This window comes from Sander lucioperca, chromosome 13, assembly GCF_008315115.2.
Source record: "Sander lucioperca isolate FBNREF2018 chromosome 13, SLUC_FBN_1.2, whole genome shotgun sequence".
Lineage (NCBI taxonomy): Eukaryota > Metazoa > Chordata > Actinopteri > Perciformes > Percidae > Sander > Sander lucioperca.
The window spans coordinates 18,586,089-18,605,222 of NC_050185.1; the positions used below are offsets into that span (position 1 = coordinate 18,586,089).

Below are 19,134 nucleotides of genomic sequence, written 5' to 3' on the forward strand. Positions count from 1 at the left end.
CAATAAGAGAGTTTGCAGGCAGAATAAAGAATGACATAGACAGAAGGAATACATCAACTTTGGTGGTGGACTGACCGACATTGAGCCATGCCTTTAGGGAGGCTAATAAAAACATAATCATATTGGTAGTCACATTTATCTCCGAATAGTGTCAACACAACCTCCAGCTCTGAACCTGAACGCGCCAAGTACAGTTGGTTTAGACAGTTAGTCAACAAAAATTTAGGTGTGTGTGTGTGTGTGTGTGTGTGTCTGTGTTCATTAAAGCAGGCAGTTAAACTAAATCAGCAAGTAATGTGAATGCCGAGCTTCTAAATGCTAGGACAGGTGCAGACTGAGAGACTAAATGAGAGAAATGAATAAAACATACTCCTCTCTCTCTCGCTTTCTTCTCTCTCACATATACACAGACAAACACACAAACACACAAAAACACACACACACAGTGAAAGAGCTCAAGCACAAACACAGTGAAAGAAGTGAACGCTGACATTAAGTCAATGGTATAAATAATTCCCAATAGTCCTCATCTCCAAGCAACTGCTGACCTTTAACACAGGAAGTGATACTACAACACGAGAGAGAGAGAGAACAACAGAGAGAAAGAGAGAGAAAGAAAGTGTTTTAAATTGTGTCTTATGAATGCACACTATAAAATATGGTCATGAAGTGTGGGACGTCTTCACCAACCAAGATTTTTTTGACACCCTGCAAATTTAAGAACGTCTTCAATAGATTACATTTCACTGGAATTGTACCTTGTACCTCAAAGCCAGGGACATTACTCACAAAGGGGCTGGGGTCAAAGAGAAGATGGAAAGAAGTCCTTTCAGATAGATGTTCATGAGGCTCAGCTCTGAATCAACCAAATTATAGCCACACAAGAGGAGTCTATAGTCATGCTAGTCATCTATTTATCTGTTTCCTAAAACAATATGATGTGATGTAATTAGATGTGATAAGATTTGATGAAATTATCAAATTATATTCTTTTTTATATAATACATTATTGTTGATTGTTCTGCTTTAGCAACAACCGTTGTTTACCATTCATGCCAAAAAAAGGATATTGAATTGAACTGAATGGAATTTCTAAAAGAAAGGAGGCCAAAGAAGGAAAAGAGAGATGAGGACGGGTCAAGAAAGGAGAAAGCATAATATCTCACTGTCTATTTTAGATGTGTGTGTGTGTGTGTGTGTGTGTGTGTGTGTGTGTGTGTGTGTGTGTGTGTGTGTGTGTGTGTGTGTGTGTGTGTGTGTGTGTCAGACAGTGACAGTTGAGCGAACAGTGACATACCAGGTTGGCAGAGATATTTTGGTAACTAGGACAAGAGAGAGGGAGAGAGATAGAGAGAGAGAGAGGGGGAGAGAAAGAGAGAGAGAGAGAGAGAGAGAGACAAAGGAAGAAAAGATAAAGAGATCGTTTAGAAGATCCCCTTCGCTCCCTTCATCGCCTTTCTTCATCTCCTCCCCCTCCACTTCCAGCTGATTGACAGCGCCCCCTCCTTCCCCACCCAGCGCTCCTTGATTGACAGGACTCCCCAGACTGAAGCTCTTATCCCCTGAAACAAACCCTACTCTGCTCCTCCTCACCTCCTTTCTCTCCTCTGTCTGCCTAGACAAGCCTCCTCCCTCCCTCTCTCCTCACCCTCCTCTTGCTCCTCCTTTCTTCCTTTACTTATGCTTTCTTATCATGTTCACCTCCTATCATTTTAACGTTATTCCATTCCTTCCTCCTTCCCATCATCTCTTCCTCAAGCTGTGACCCCTCTTAACCCTATAGATTACACACACACAGACTGGGAAACCCCTCAGGCTTATGTGGGCCCCTTTAGAGAGGGGGGACATATATTGGTACCCTTAACCCCCCTACACATGCACGCACACACGCACGCACTCACGCACCCACAATATCACACACTCTCAAATCGCCTTCCTCAAGACTTGACACTGATCTAAGCCCTGAGCACACACTGAGACCATAACCCCCCTCATACGCTCAAACACTCACACATACACACACACACACACACACACACACACACGCACACACAGCCTGAGCCTATTAAGCCAATCGTAGAAGTCTAAACAGGCAGCGAACTGAGCAGTGAGGTAGGTAACCCCTGAGGGCCACAGAGAGAGAAAAACAGAGTCAAAGAAGGAAAAAGAGAAAGAGAGAGAGAGAGAGGGAGGGAGGGAAGGAGAGAGAGGCGGCTGAGAGAGGGTGAGTTGGAGCAAGGGCAAGAGAGAGGAGGAAGGACGGAGATGAGGAGGGAGGGAAATGGAAATGTGGGAGAAAGAAAAAGAAAAGTAGGAGATGAAGATGTTGAGTGAGAAAAGACAGTGGGAGATACAAGGAGGAGAAACTGAATGGCAGCAGCCCCACACACACACACACACACACACACACACATATTTACAAGAGGAGGAGAGGTGGATGTGGCTCTTTAGGAGTCAAGCAGGCGTATGATAGGATATCGTTGCATGTCGTTAACCCTGTATTAACCCTGAGAGGCAGCGGGAAACTCACTGCGCTACAACATGGATTAACTGGGCCACACACACACTCACACATACATAGACACAAACTGGTACGATGAGCTAGCTGTCAGTCACACACATACACACATAAATGCACACACAATAACTGATATCCTCACTGACTGACAACATGCATTGAGCTATCAATCACATGTACACACTTTATCTCCCATCTGAACCCAGTAGAGTTCAAATTTGTTAAATCATGATAAACACTGGGAGCTTTTCAAATGATGTCACATTAAAACTCGCATTTTGACATTGTCTTATTTTTTTTTCTTTTATCTTATGCATTTCCTGTTGAAACAGGATATCGCAGCAGACATGCTAATGGGAAAGGCAGCATTCTTTAAAGAAAAATCAGAAATGGTTTTATTGGTTCAGTTCACCTAACACTGCGGCCCTTCTCACGGTTTACTCCAATGATTTTCCCCTGTGCTTTAAACAGCCAATGGGAATCGTTAGCATAGCGACAAGAACACTGGCCTCTCACCCAAGTAAACACTTACAGTCAAACCAGAAACAGGAGGCAGCGCAATGCAGTGCACAGCAACTTGTTTTTGTTCAATGATCTGTTGCTCTCAGCTCCAGTGCTGAATGCTAGCTACTTTTAACCCAGACACTGGTACCACCTCTTCTACAGCCGTCCATTCGGCGCCCACTTTTTATTCATTTGATTGTGTGGAAATGTATCCACATTACAGATCATAAATAAAGACAATGAAATGTAAGTCTAGTAAAACTTGACATGCTAAAAAACAACCCACATTAGCTTTCCTGCTAAAGTCTCCTATCCAATTCACAAACATGAACATGCATCTTGTCCTGCACCTTAGCTTGTTGAACTAGTGACCAAACAATATACTTTATTAAGACAAAGGACAAACAGGACCCTTACACATTCATTATGTATGGAGAGATGTCAGAGCGAGGGGGCTGCCTCATAGGATAAGCAGTTGGGGGTTCGGTGCCTTGCTCAAGGGAGGGTGAACTGGCCTCTCCAGTCCACACTTTGTACTTGGTACAGGGCCTTCAACAGGCAACCCTCCAGTTCCCAAGCCAAGACTTCACAGACTGAGCTACTGCTGCCCCTAACGTCAGTTTGCAGGTTAGATAGCTAATTAGTTACATAGCTGCAGCTCATCTAATAGCATAAACTTACCTGTGAATGGAACTTCAGTCCATTCAGATGTTGGATGTTGCTTCCCTTCAATACCACTGCTAACAACACACTGTCTGCCCAAGGCTTGTAAACTACAGCACAAGTTTGTCTGTGGCTCCCCTGCAGGTGCTCAGCCTCACAGCTGCTGTCAATCAAACACAGACGCCAACACACCAACAATCACCTCCAGCCACTGAGAGGAAAAGGAGCATTTCTGATATTTCTGCTAAGATCTTTATATTTTCCTTTTAATAATAAAAAAATATTATCAATAAATCTAAAAAAATACAACATTATTTTTGACTGCAAAAAGGGATGACTAATATGACTTAGACTTTGCCTGTTTACAATTAGTGACACACTTTTGCTGTTATGCGCTCTCTCTCTCTCTCTCTCTCTCTCTCTCTCTCTCTCTCTCTCTCTCTCTCTCCCTCCACATGTTTGGGTCGGACAGCAGACTTCCAGATGTTAAACTGAGAGGCTGTGAACCACTGCGAAGTGGACGGGGGGCTACAGGAAGTATCCCACGGTATCCACGGTAACCTTGACATTCCATCCTGACCAAGTTCGCTGACATCTCCCACAATTCACTCTGCTCCTCTCCTCCAGCCATAAAACATACACACACACACACACACACACACACACACACGCTATAATAGCATAAACACACATATTATGATTATATATCTATTATTTTGTCACTTTGTGTCTTAATAAATCACCTATTCTTTAAGTGGCCCAACCCAAGTCACAACCAACCAACCATACACAAACACCTTCCAGGCGACTATATAATGGGATGTAAACTGAGATGTCTGAGATAGCCGACAAAACAGAAGAATGTGGCTGAGATGTAAAGATACTATAATGTCCTGCACACACACACACACATATATATATATATATATAAATGATACAATCATGTGTAGCTGTCGATCATGAAGCCTTTTGCAATTTGTGTCATAGGACACACACACACACACACACACACACACACACAAACTGGGACTTGTATTCTTTGAAATAGCTCCATCAAAGCTCACTTTGAGACACAAGTGTTTATCCACTTCATAAGATTCGTCCAAACACAAAAATAAATAGAGAGAAAGGAGAGCTGAATTTTTAAAGCTAAAACAAAGTCAGAATTAGTCAGAGAGGAGAGGAGAGGAGAGGAGAGGAGAGGAGAGGAGAGGAGAGGAAAGGAGAGTTTATCATCATACATGACAAAAGAAGGGATTATCATGGGGTCAAGATATTAATTGTGTTAAGAGTGAGGTAAAATTATATACGAGATAGCTAGATCTACTGTGATATTTGTTGGTAACATTTGATTTAATTAAAAAAATATACATGAAACATCAATTCATGTATATTTTGACCTGAGAAGAAAGTGTTACACTACCTAAAACATGTCTTTCCTTTGTGGTCTTTGATAGAAGACGAAACAACAATGCTTGGCTGTCTCAACTGTCAAAACTGTCCTAAATAATTGCCTTTGGGTTAAAAACTTGTACACCCTCCCCACCAAAATGCAAAGAATCAGACACTGATAACATACTTTTATATCTTGATTACAATGTAATTTAAGTTTGTTAAATGGGGTTTGTAAAAAGCCGTGCAATCACTTAAGTGAGATAATGCTAGCATTGATAGCGATGGCATTCTCTTATACCTTAAAAATACCAGGACCAATGACGCCCAGTCGTCACTGTTTTAGGCCCTAAGTGACATGATTATGTTCTATATTTAAAGAGGTACCAAATATTTTTAAATAATCCGGATTTTTTTTACCCTACATCAGGTCCTACTGTATAACATTAATGACTTACTTGTGTTTTCATAAAAATGTATGTAAATTCTATAAAATAAATACAAAATAGATCACTGGGTTCTCTGATAATCAGCACTCTCACACCAGTCCCTGTGAATTACTCTCTAAAACACACACACAGACGTGCACGCAGAGAAACCGGCTCAATGAGGGTTAAAACAACTGCCAAGAAGAAATCAGATTAAAATGAGGTTGGATCTCAGTTCAGTTTTTCTCTGTCACTTTTTTCTTTGCTCATGACCCATTTTCTTGTGCTGCTGCAGGAGAGACAGAGGAGGGTGGGTGAGGGAGGGATAACTTCATTCCTCCACCTCGACAGACAGACAGACAGACAGGAAGAAAGAAAGAAAGAAAGAAAGAAACAGACAGACAGACAAGTAGGAAAAAAAGTGGCAGTGAAAACGACAGACAGCTTCTGCTAGTAAACAGCTCTGTATTTTGCATTACGTAGAGGAAACACACGCTTATCTTTGTTCACTCAAGTCTGAAGATCTGTGTGAAGAAGTGTGTATGTGTGTGCATGTGCCTAAATCTGCCAGATATGAGGTAGTAACTTAGCAGCTGATGTCCCCTCTGCGCATGTCAATGACTGAAGTGCACATGCTCATGTAAATGTTATTCAGCACCACTGATTAGTTGTTGTTTCGATCTGTCTTCTATCAGAAGCCATCGATTCTATCTAAGAAGCGTCTATTTCAGGAGTGACAGCAGATCATCTTAACACACAAACATCCCGTCACGCGCCCGCCATTCAAACAGGTCAACACAGTCCATCATGCAGTATGTGTGTGAGTGTGTGTGTGTGTGTGTGTGTGTGTGTGTGTGTGTGTGTGTGTGTGTGTGTGTGTGTGTGTGTGTGTGTGTAGTAAAGACAGAGATAGAGACGGAGTGAGAGACTGTACCTGTCGATGATAACAGGGTCTGAGGGTGTCTCATTACGGTTTCCGCAGCTCTTCTTGTCACAGCACCGACTGCGAAGAGAGAAGGCAGTAGAAGAAGAAGACAGTGAGAAAAAAGTGAGAAAAGAGTCAGACACAGGGAACATACAGTATTTCATACAGGAGTTAAAATGTAGATGTTTAAATAGGAGTGTTACTGCATATCATGTGCTTTGTCTGTGCTGATGTTGAGAACTTAACAATAAATTCACAGAAATTGATCAAATCTGTCTAAAAACAGAGTTTTACAGAAAGTCTAGCAGGTCTACACTGGCAGCACGGGTAAAAATAGACTTATATGACATGAAAGTGAGCGTATAGCAGGATCTGAAAGAAATACACTAGGTTTTTTGGGGACTAGCCTTCTGGAGAGCTTAGCCATTTTGTGATATGCTCCAAAACCCTGCTACATCTTAGTACATAGTCGAATACACCCATAGTGAGTTGAATGACTGTTAGTAGTTTAGTTTCAGAAGTTTTAAAACTGATATATCACCAAAGACACAAGTGGATTAAGTCCACCATCATCAATCAAGGAGTTTCTTGTTTAGTCAGACTGTCCTCCAAAGAAAAATGAGACAATCGGCCATTTCAGCAGGTGCCCCAGAACATTGTTTTACATTCAAGTGACAAAGCCCAGCAGCAGCAACAATTATGACTTCTATCCGTCAGGAGCTAGGTAAGGTGATGTTATTATAGAGCCACAAAATCACAAAGGGAGGAGGTCGGGGTGGATGGATTGATCAACAAAACTTCTGACTCCAACACAGGACGCCGCTGTTTCCAGTTTCCTAACGACAGTCAATATTGGTTTCTTTTAAGCATGACCACGATTGTTCCTTAACCTTAACTAAGTATTTGTACTGACTCAAACCATGATCTTTCCTTAAACCTAACTAAGAAGCTTGTGTGCCCAAAGCTAACCAAACCTTTACCATAGCGTTGAAACATCATACAATTTATTTATTTTTCAACTGTGCTTTGTAACGGTTCTGGAAAGAACCTTAAATAACCTATAAATAACATTAGTCAGTGAATAACAGACAGAGATCATTTTGATGTCTGTGTTCTCATCAGTTCTCATTTCATAACCACATGTACTTGTTTTAGATCTGGAGCAACACATCCTATAGTTTTAAACCTCAGAAGACTCGCTTACTGGTTATTTAAAAAAAAAAAATCAAGAGGCTAGTTGAATTTCATTTTGGGAAAGGACTTGCCACCATGCATGTTTTTTAAAACACTATATGACAACTTCCTCTCCATCCTACTTGTACTGACACACAGGTGATGTGGAGGGCGGAGAGGATTGAAGAGGCCTGAGGCTCAAAGAGGGGGAGAGGGTGGGATACACACACACACACACACACACACACACACACACACAAACAAGTAAAAAAAAAAAAAAAAGAAAAACTGCCATGCAATACTAAATTCACACATGTACTGCAAAGCTTTATGCGTGCATCAATTATAAATAAAGGTGTAAGCAGGAGGGGAAGGATAAAGCCGGGGGGGTAGCGGTGATGAAGAGTGAAAGGGTGAGCGTGGGAGGGAAAGCTAAAACAAGAGGGTGAGAGGGAGGGGAGGGGAGCGGTTTGGTTGGGAAGAAGAGGAAGGGGAGTTGTCTCAGGTTTCCCACCGTCACAGATGGCAGAGGTAGAAAGAAAGAGAGTGATACGCTACACCTTACACATTGTCTCCACTATCTGCTGCTCTACCCCTCTTTCTGCTCTCTCTGTCATTACCTTCCTGCTGCTCTATGAACTGGGTCACTGCACGGCCCCAGCAACAGTGAGAGGTTAGAGACGAGGAAAGCCAGAGATAGGGGAATGGGAAAATGGGGAGCACGGGAAAAGAGGAAAGCTGGAAGGAAAAGAGGAAAGTATGGGTGAGGGTGAGGAGGGTGGGGGAAGAAGGGTGGTAGATGAAGAGAGGGGAGATTAAGAGAGGACAGTAGAGGAAGAGGAGACGGGAGCAGAGTGGAAGATGTTATAAATGGAGGGATAGTGGGATGAAAACGAGGGGCGGGACGGGGGTAATGTAGCACTTATTGCTCTGGATCCTGGTGATCTAATCATCTGCTCTCTCCCCCTGCATGTCCCCTCCTCCCACCAGGCACACGCACGCACGCACGCACACACGCACACACACACACACACACACACACACACACACACACACACACACACACACACACACTTTTAAACAATAGAGTCTCAATAACATAAATTGGAGATGCCATCTTCTCCAGTTTTATTTGTGAAAATGTAAGTAATAAATTATTAAAAAAGCTTTGGTTGAGGTAAGTTAACTGAAACAATTAGTCAATTAATCAATTAGTCGACCAATAGAAGATTTGCTGCATTAATCTAAATATCTTTAACAAGCAATTTGAAGATGTTATTTTGGGGCTCTGGGAACGGTCTACTGATATTTGTATAAGAAAAGCTTCCAAAGAAACAAAATATGTTAGGCTGAATTGTCTATAATAAAATCAACTGTATATTAAATGATGCACAAAATATTTTCCCATGGAACGGAAAACTTTCAGTTTGAATATTTCACACAGAGTAAAAATCATGTTGCTTCAATGAAGAGCTGGAACAAGCTAATACAAAAAAATACTCTCACATTGTGTAGAATAAGATATTCTTTTCAGCCTTAAAGCTACTTAAGCGGAAAGGGGACAACAGTATGTTAAATACAAGAATATTAATTTAAACCAACATTTGTGCTTAACACATGATATAAACAGTGCAGCAGCCTTTATCGTCCATTCTGGAATTAAACCCTTCATGTGTTCGTGCCAGAGCTCCAACCAGGTTTGCAACATAGGTCTGTGTGGTGGCAGATTGGCTGGGAGCATATGGCTAATAGCACCACCATGACAATGAGCCACACTGATTAATGGACGCCCTGAGCTCTTTGTGTGTGTGTTCTACGTTGCGTGTTGTGTGTGAGGCCCCCGCTGCAGAATCAGCATGTGAGAACACGAGGCAACAGCCGTAACTTTGACCTCAGTGGCTGCAGCAGACAAATGAGTGTTTACACTCGTTACAGAAGTCATACTTTCTGCACTGCTGCTGCTGCACTGTTGCTCCCCCAGTGGAAATGTTTGAATATCGGGGGCCTTTCTACTGTACAAGTTCTATATACTTTATGTTTTATGCAGAACAGTTTATTCACGTCGACAATGCATTCCCCACATGATGAACAACAATAATTTACGATAAAATCTGTATTTATTTATAAATTCCATGTATATCATATCAGAATTTCAAAGGGTTTTCCATAAAGCTCTGCAGCTGAGCTGCCTGTGGATTATTCAGTGAGCTAGAGAATAAAATATTAGTGTTCCTGATTTCACGGCTAAAATCCCTGCTTGTGCATATAGATGAACTCCAATTTATATTGTTACAGTTAAAGTTGTTCAGTGACAAGGTCAGGGAATAAGAACAACTTAATTCATGAGCTAAATTTAAATTTCTATAACTGTGGTGTGCATGAGGGAGCGTGCATATGCATACTTCTTTGTGTATATGCATGTGTGTGTGTGTGTGTGTGTGTGTGTGTGTGTGTGTGTGTGTGTGTGTGTGTGTGTGTGTGTGTGTGTGTGTGTGTGTGAGACCCTGCCTATATTTTATAGTCAGATTGTGGAGGAAGGCCCATTTGTTAGCCATGAAACAACAGGAGGGTTCAGATTGACTAATGAGTTTCTCTGTGTCCTAATTAACCAGGCGTCTCTCACACACACACACACACACACACACACACACACACACACACACACACACACACACACACACGATTTCTATTGTATACTATAGGTTGGTAACATGTCTCTATAAATAGATCTCTTTCCTCCCAACCTACTTCCTAAGAAATTCATCTTTAGATTATAATTAAAGCAACGACTCTGATAGCTAAAACTCATCTTCCTCACAGATATGGCTTCATGTGGATGCGTATGTGTGGGGGGGTTAATGAGGGTGACAAAATAAGAAATGTATTGAGTACAGAGAGTTTATTGGTGAGACCTTCCTGCAGACAAACAAAGTATATTGCTGAAGAAAAGAGGAGGGGAGAGGATGGAAGGAAAAGTAGAAGCTGGAATGATTGTTTAAAGATAGTTAGGAAAAGAGGAAAATTTGGAAAAAGAAAAAGATTTGATGCATCCATTCTTACCTGCACATGATCTCATGTGTCAGCAGCACTCTGCACATCTCTGGGTTCTTGTCTTGGCCTTCATAAATAATCGCCTATAGAGAGAGACAGAGAGACGTAGAGAGGGAAAAAAAACACATTGTTAGCTCACAGACAGCAAAACCAAAAAAAAACACTGAGTTCAAATCCAGCAAAAAGTCTAAACTAAGACATTTAACACAATTTTAATGTGTAATATCCAAAGTCATATAAGAACAATTGTCTTGATGCTGTTAGTATTAAAAGGCATTAGGAGTGAAGAATACTATAAATAGGAGAAAAGATATTGCATTGTTGTCATTGTTGCAGTATTTTCATAGAGTAACACCAGGCTTATATACCAGGACACCCCTATGAAGATGTACTTTTTTGTTGGGACTTTTTAACTAGAGATTCATATGCATTTGGTGCTCTAAGGCACAAGGTTGTTGTGTATGTGGGCTATGGCTTTGTTGACAATAAGAAACATATACAATATCACCAGCCTTATCCTTTAATTACAGAAAAATCTCCAGAAATGAGTTGCAACTTCATATTATATCATACCTAATTTCATATCATCCTTTTTAAAATTCAGTCTGAAGCAGGTTGTTCATAATCTTGTTAGAGGCAATCAGACCCTCCAAAAGATGCCGGTCATTGTCTGTATCGGTGCATGGATGCATAAAAATGTATTTGCATGTTTTCAGACCGCTTCACTCTACATCTACCAAGCGGGTGAGAGGAGATGACTATATTTTGCAGCACTGCGCTCTGGGCAAATACGACAATATCAAACTAGGAGGAATTTGATTTTTTTCATGCTGTAGCTGTGGTGTATATTTATTTTCTTCCATCATGGTGTTGTTGGGTGTAACAAGTTAATTCCCATTTCAGCTCAAAGACCCGTACATACACACACACACACACACACACACACACACACACACACACACACACACACACACAGTTCACACGTTTTAGAAAATCCGAAAAATAACAACGATATCTCCTCTGTTCACATGCTGCTCAGGTCTAATGTTCAAAAGCATAAAGTTGTATATTCACAGAGCAGTGGCCATAGTTTCTGCTCCTTAAAAAGGATTTCAGCTGAGGCTTTGCCTGCTTCCATTATACACTCTTCCTGCATCTGGTAAGGAAGCTCAGAATAAAGCAAAAGCTCAAGTCACACACCACTAAGCTATCTATCAATCAATACACACGCCTCGTCTGTCTTTGGTCTATTCCAGTCTGTTTGATCTGTCGTTCCAACTCCAGCAAGTCTCTCCGAGTGACAAGCTCACTTTTCTCAGGGAGTGGTGAAGAAGTTTCACTGTCCTCTCTGATAGTCTTCAGCTGGAAGCTCAGACTACCTGCTGAACATTAGTCTGAGTTTAAGACAGACAAAAAGCCCCTGCTGGGGACATTTAGCCCACTGTCACCTTTGGTAAACTATTTTCATAAAAAAAAATAAGGGACATTTTGATACACTTCTGTGTTACACTGTACGAACACTAAATAAACACTTTCCCCAAAAGGCAACAGGTCACAACAGGCAATAAAACTGAAAAGCATTTCTTAGCACTGTGTGCCTGACTCACACGCCAATCCGCTTTTTGTGCTAACCTCAATACATCTTGCTAACAGCATCGGATAAAAGATACCGGGCGGGCAGAAGCTTTGAGCTTTGGTTCTGCAGTACGTGCATTAATCTAACAAACAAAAGTGGGCTGCATGCACCCAACCGTGACACCCATACCGTGACAGTTCAGCATGAATACACGAACCGTTACAGCCCTATATGTGAATAACTGAAAATATAAATATTTCCCCAGTGATTCCTCTTTTTTTACATTTGTCTTTTTGGTCTACAAAGGTCACAAATAATTTATTTTTATTGAATTTTTTACAAATTCAACACACTAAAAACCTGAATGCTGCATATTTCTGATGCTATATAGTAAATGGTGATACTCTATACCTTTGCATTGCACTGGAGAAGTTTGACATTTGTAACAAAAAAAAATTGGGCTCAAACTATTGAAAATAATGAGGTTGTGTGCACATGTAGAAGAGGCCTTTTAAAAACTAACATTGTAGAAAATATTGCCTATGTGTGAGCTTGGACAGTCCCACCAGGGGCCCCAGGGCGAGCATGTTCCACATGGGGTCCCAGCATGAGCCGAGATGTAGACTGAACCCCTCATTTGTAGATACTGCAGCCCAACATGGTCCTCAGAAACTAGCTTAGAGCTTTGTGGCATAAATGGAGAGCAGCGACAGTTGCTGTGCAGTCTGAGGGCCCCATTACAATATTGTTGTAGCCTAAAGCATTTCATACTAATAGCTAGTTGTCTCCAGGACCCTCTGTGTTTTCTGGAATTGGAGCCCCGATTTGTTTCAGGGCCCCGGGCCTCTGTCAGTTACAATTTTCCATGATTGTGAATATATTCCTGTTGCAAAAACCTCTGCAGGAAAAGTATCAATGCATGAATCCTCTATCGACAGGCTCCAGATTCATGCATCGATACTTTTTCAGGATTCCAGGGCTGTGCACGCCTAGTCAATGCAGGCATGAGTTGTGCAATATAAAACAAAAATAATCTAATCTCAAAGCAGAAAGTGCAACTACAGGTAGACAGAGCTACTGTAACATTTCTAAAAGAGACAGTTCTACAAAAGAAGCTGTAGCTCATCAATCCAGAGAGCACATAAACTGGTACTCATACTGAACACATTTCAACTGACCGCTGAAGCATAGAAGCTCCACTGATGTTAATTCAACAGCCAACATTTGAAACTGTTTCTCTAATCCCTCTCCCTCCAAAATTGAACAGCAATATTTTCCTTTGATTACGGCCTAATGAAAGCAAATCTGAGTGTGTGGGAACAAAAGGAAAAGATAGAGCAGACAGAAGAAGAAGAAGAAATGTACTTTGTAAGCCATAGTTCTGTCTATGATTAGACCTGCTCATTGGAAAATGAGCCATGGGTGCCATGGGAAAAGAGTGGGCCAGGCAACTTCCTCTGAACTTGTTTCCTACCCTGGACAAACATGCATCAATGCCATCTCAACCTCTCCCGTCTTCTCTCTTTTATGCACTTTTGCTCTTTTGTTCTCTTTCTCTCTCTCTCTCTCACACACACACACACACACACACACACACACACACACACACACACACACACACACACAACAAAACCTTCACACCTCGGGGCCAGGTGAATGCATTTATCTTTACGAACAGAATTAGGTCTGATGTAACTGAGCTTTCCTCCAAAATCACAGAAGAGGTTGATAAATCCTTATATACCTTACTTCTGTTTTAAAAAGGTTCTTAAATCTATCACCTTTGCAACAGTCGATTGAAATAAAAGACACAATATTAAGGTATTCATAGTTCTGATATGATGACACACACAATACCCATATTTCCTTCAGCCATTGATCGCAAGAGTTCTTCAACCAGGAGTGAAATCATTTGTCTAAACTCATACAACAGTGGCAAGCAATTGTAGCAGAAAACTCAGTAATGCTGGAAATAAGCAAAAACGTCGGTTTTGTGCAAAATCTTGCAGAACAAAACTTATCAATTTAGGTTTCTACCAACAAAACTGGTGCTAACAACATGGGGTATGTTATGTATCATTTTCTATACAGATAAGTGATAAACTAGGTAAATAGGTCACTTTTTCATGTTGCCGTTATGCCATAGATGATATCAATTTCTTTCCCAACTGACTCCTTGCTTTGCCTAATATTGACCGTCTCCCTTTGTGCCAGACATGGGTCAAAATCTAACAATCCCTACCTTATTTGACCCTCTTTGGACGCCAAGAGTAGTGTCCTTTACTGCATCATGATTGCTAGAATACCGTGGTATAAAAAACATTGCCAATCACAAAAATATTTACTAAAACTGACATATAGAGTTTCTGATATCACCTGTTCTATCCTGCTCTGCAACCTGATACATCTGGAGCTCCAATCAGAAAAAACCCCAACACAGAATGATTTGAAAATAGCATGTAATCCACCTTCTGTGGCAGGTCCTAGTGTAAATGTAACTTCATCTACCATAACTTATTCTACCATTCCAGCCCACGTTTCTCTTCATCACACTGTCACCTCGCTCGCTCTGCTCTTGTCTTTCATCTGCTTTTTCCTCCTCTGCCTCCTCCCTCTCTCTGCCTCACCAGGCCTTTCATACAGCATCTCTGCCGCTCTTTCCTCCACCTTTGAAGTAGTGTGACATGCGCGGCGTGTAAACAAGGAGCCGTTAAGCAGGGCAACACACTTCCTCCTGCGTTAGTGTCAGGTCGACTAGCGAGCTAGTGATCCGACAGGGCCGCCGTGACAGACGCTTTATTCTCTGGGACAGAGTCGTGATCAACCGGCGCTCAACGCTCTGTGTCTGAAGACTAGGAGGTGCTCTCCTCCTTCATTTAACATAATCAGTGTTGGCCCTCTCAGCACACACAGCAGGTAGACAAACAGAAATAGTCTTGTAATTAGAATTTTGGTGGAGCTACACTTGTGTTTTTGTGTTAGATCGCATCTTTAACGTTGGAGTAATATCAGATAGACACCAATGCAAACTCTGTACTGCTGAGTAGCTTTAGTTTTCCTGTTTAGTTAGACAACAGTGACTAGGAACAATGAGTGGCCGACCACCAGTGTGTGTGTGTGTGTGTGTGTGTGTGTGTGTGTGTGTGTGTGTGTGTGTGTGTGTGTGTGTGTGTGTGTGTGTGTGTGTGTGTGTGGGTGTGGGTTGGGGGTGGGGGACATGACATCACTGACCAGCTAAGCCAACCACATGGCTGTTTTGGTTTGACCACCTGTTAATGTTCCATTCCTTTACCGCTGGGACACATACACACACACACACACACACACACACACACACATTTGTGAGCCTGCTTAATACATGCTGTTTCCCATTTGTTTCTCTCTCTCTCTCTCTCTCTCTCTCTCTCTCTCTCTCTCTCTCTCTCTCTCTCTCTCTCTCATAAAGACCCCCACTACCCCACCGGCACACACCAGCCAGTAGATGGCCACAGGTGCACCACACACCTGCCTGCATCGGCATCTTAAGGAAAATTACTTTTCCTTTTAAAACTTTGAATCTCTTTATATAGGCTTAAAAAAAAACATTGTTTAAACTGCGAGCATGAAAATGTAACTCCCCTCTTTCCTCTCTGCACTTCCACTGCAAGGGCCGACCAAGTGTGCGTGCGTGCGTGCGTGCGTGCGTGCGTGCGTGCGTGCGTGCGTGCGTGCGTAGCCGACTGTCACCCCACCAAGCTGAAGCTAAACAGTGTTATTAGAGAACAGTGTGGTCTCTTAGGCCTGCCAGACACATACACACACACACACACACACACACACACACACACACACACACATAGTATGTGTTGCAGCGTGGCAGCAGCAATGTGAGACTGCAGTCACATTAGCAAGTATTCAGTGCATAGCATGGCTTCTTGGCTCCTTATACCACACACGCACAGCATCACTCTCTGTTTCTAGTGCAAAAACACGAAAAAAAACAGTTTGCATTCTGTTTACCCGAAGAACATTGAGAACAAACACTACAACTGTCTGTCTGTCTTCTATATGTTGTTCAGTCTGCCTCTCGCTCTTCTAACTCTTCCCACTACTCTCTCACTCTCATAAAGGTACAAATAAACAAAAACACATTAACAGAAAAATTGGATCTGATCAGAAAATGCTTGCTACTTGGCAGACCAAATCCCAGAGGTGCTGTTATATCTTTCCACTTCCTACTGTGAGCAGCAGAATTAGGTTCCTCAACACTTGCTCGCTGCCTCCTCGCTCTAATCACAGCGAGAGAAGTACAGTCAAAAACGCCTGGAGCCATGCAGGGTGTGTGTGTGTGTGTGTGTGTGTGTGTGTGTGTGTGTGTGTCCCCACCCACACACTGTGGAAACACTCACCCATAGAATCACACACACATAAACACATTTTTGTGTGTGGAAGTACATGCAGATAGAGGAGGGCGGCGGACTACAAGCAGATCAGTGGAGCAGCTCATTGTCAGAGAGGTAACAGGAGAGGCGGCAGACCTCTGTGTGTGTGTGTGTGTGTGTGTGTGTGTGTGTGTGTGTGTGTGTGTGTGTGTGTGTGTGTGTGTGTATTAAAATGTGTGTTTACCTGTTTAGTCATGGAGTCTATAAGTCGAACATAAAAGTCCTGCTCCGTTCTGATGCCTGTTGGAATGCAGAAGAAAAGAGAAAATCATAAACTTTACATGGATTTCATCAAGCAGAAAAAAACTCCTTGAACAGGAAGCTCCCCCAAATTTTAGAGGTTGCAAGAAGATATATATATATATTCAGACTTTTTTTCTGATATTTGCCTTCTTTTAATCATTTAGGCCTCAAAAAATGAGTCGAGGGAATAATCATTCTTTGGTTGAAATGCTCCCACATGCAACAAAAAAATATGGAGAGGCTTGTGTGCTTGTGTGTGTGTGTGTGTGTGTGTGTGTGTGTGTGTGTGTGTGCGTGTGTGTGTGTGTGTGTGTGTGTGCATGTGTGTGTGTGTGTGTGTGTGTGTGTGGCATAGATTGCATGGTGAAAATAATGTTTCTCAACATTATTTTACTGTAATACTGAGCCTAAATCAAGTCAATTTTATTTAGATATCTCAAAATCACAAATTTGCCTCAAAGGCCTTTCCAGTTTGTACAACATATGACACCTCTATCCTTATACCCTCAACCCTCTGTTCCACACAACTGTGATTCAAAGACCCAGAACCCATTAGACACCCATTAATGGCAGTGATGTTAAATGTACATACCTTACAGTCAGTTTCACTGATAAATAGTTTGTAGGTGCAACTCACTTGTCCATTTCCACATGCAAATAATATTAAATATTTAAAATGTACTAATTGTAGCTATGTCTTGATCTCAGAGGAGGCTGGAGACAGTTTATGTAGTTTCGCTCCTAGCTGTAGACTGAGCTGATAGGCCTGAATACCAATCTACAGCTACCACCACAACAACATGCAACTGTCAAACAGCCCACTTCAGTCTGGACAAACTCATTTAGGTACAGTGACAGCGATAAAGCCACGAAGCTGGAATAAATCGCCCACAACGATTGCTCTGAAATAGTGACATTTATCCAGAAATCGGTCAAATTACACAATTGTGAAACACTACCCTGCAGTTTCTGTGACATAAACAAATTCTGACAGATTGTTGGCCTTCTGCTAAACATTTTCCACAATAAATATTAAAAAAATAAAATAAAAAAAAAGCTGCTTCCTGTGTGCATTCTGTGTATTATGTTACAGGAAACAACAAGCAATCAAGCGGATTTGCTCAAGTGTATTGTGTTATTATGACTATGAGTGTGTATGTGTGTTGCTCACCCACCGTTACTGTAAAGAAGCTGCAGCCGGTAATGAATCCCGTTATTGGTCTTCTCTCCGCTGGTCTCCTTAACACACACAACAGACACTGAGCTGTTTATTGAAATTTTTAGGACAAATTAAAAAAGCACCTCTCTGCACATGTGAGAACGTCAAGCGTGGTTACATCCAAGTTATTGAATTCTTCACACCGGTCATACGTAAAATAAACGTGTGATTTATGTTCACAGCGGGCATATTAAAGCAGGGCAGCCCTGTAATTTCGCCACCACGTGTAATCATGAAGTTATTGTGGCTTTTTAATTCTTCTGTAAAGTGGTTATGTTTGGAGGGCAAATAAATCCAAATCCAACACTAAATTCTTCCACTGTATTTCAGCTAATTTAAACGGTGTCATAATTGATGAGGAGACCGGGTACAACGCTGTTGTTAGAACAAGTGGTTGTGTTGAATACAGCTGTAAATTAAAACAATTTAAACATCCAGAGTTGTTTTCTTATTTTTTCAAATGCACAAATGGATCGAAGAACGTTTTTGATTTAGTATGTGCACATAGGCTATTGTATATATAATAGCAGTACTATTAATAATAATAATAATAATAATAATAATAATAATAATAATAATAATAATAATAATAACAGCCTACATTATAGACGCAGATATTTTATTGAGGAGTTACTGTAGGCTAAATGTTTAAAACGTGACATTTAACATTGACATCAGTAATATCAGACACTTCTATGTAATAATCAGCCTTTAGAAAAATGGTAAATTATCTTTCAGTAGGCCTATGTGAAATAATAATAATAATAATAATAATAATAATAATAATAATAATAATAATAATAATAATAATCAGAACACCGTGCGTTTCTGCACCGACCTTGTCTTTCTCGATGAAGTCCACGAAGTTGGTCCTCTCGATCTCCACTGGCTGACCCTGTCGGTCGTACAGAGCCAGGACGAAGTGGAAGAAGTTGGATTTCCGCAGGTTGGAGGGCGGCTGCTTCTCAAAGTGAGCCCGGGCCAGACCCACTCCACTGCGGACACACAGGCGTGAAAGAGT

The 19,134-nt window shown here is 41.4% G+C and overlaps 1 protein-coding gene across 3 annotated transcripts in view; it reads right to left on the minus strand.

Annotated features, from left to right (window-relative positions):
* Positions 1–19,134, minus strand: part of LOC116037074 (transcription factor COE1-A) — an 82,198-nt gene that overhangs the window by 61,509 nt on the left and 1,555 nt on the right. For 2 of the 3 annotated variants that reach the window (XM_031280839.2, XM_031280837.2), the window contains exons 2-6: positions 18,952–19,108; positions 18,070–18,133; positions 16,836–16,891; positions 10,664–10,737; positions 6,440–6,508 (exon numbers count right to left, since the gene is read on the minus strand). In XM_031280839.2, the coding sequence (XP_031136699.1) occupies positions 6,440–6,508; positions 10,664–10,737; positions 16,836–16,891; positions 18,070–18,133; positions 18,952–19,108 (420 nt within the window). The remainder of the gene's footprint in view (positions 1–6,439; positions 6,509–10,663; positions 10,738–16,835; positions 16,892–18,069; positions 18,134–18,951; positions 19,109–19,134) is intronic. The other variant, XM_031280838.2, reaches the window with a different exon arrangement.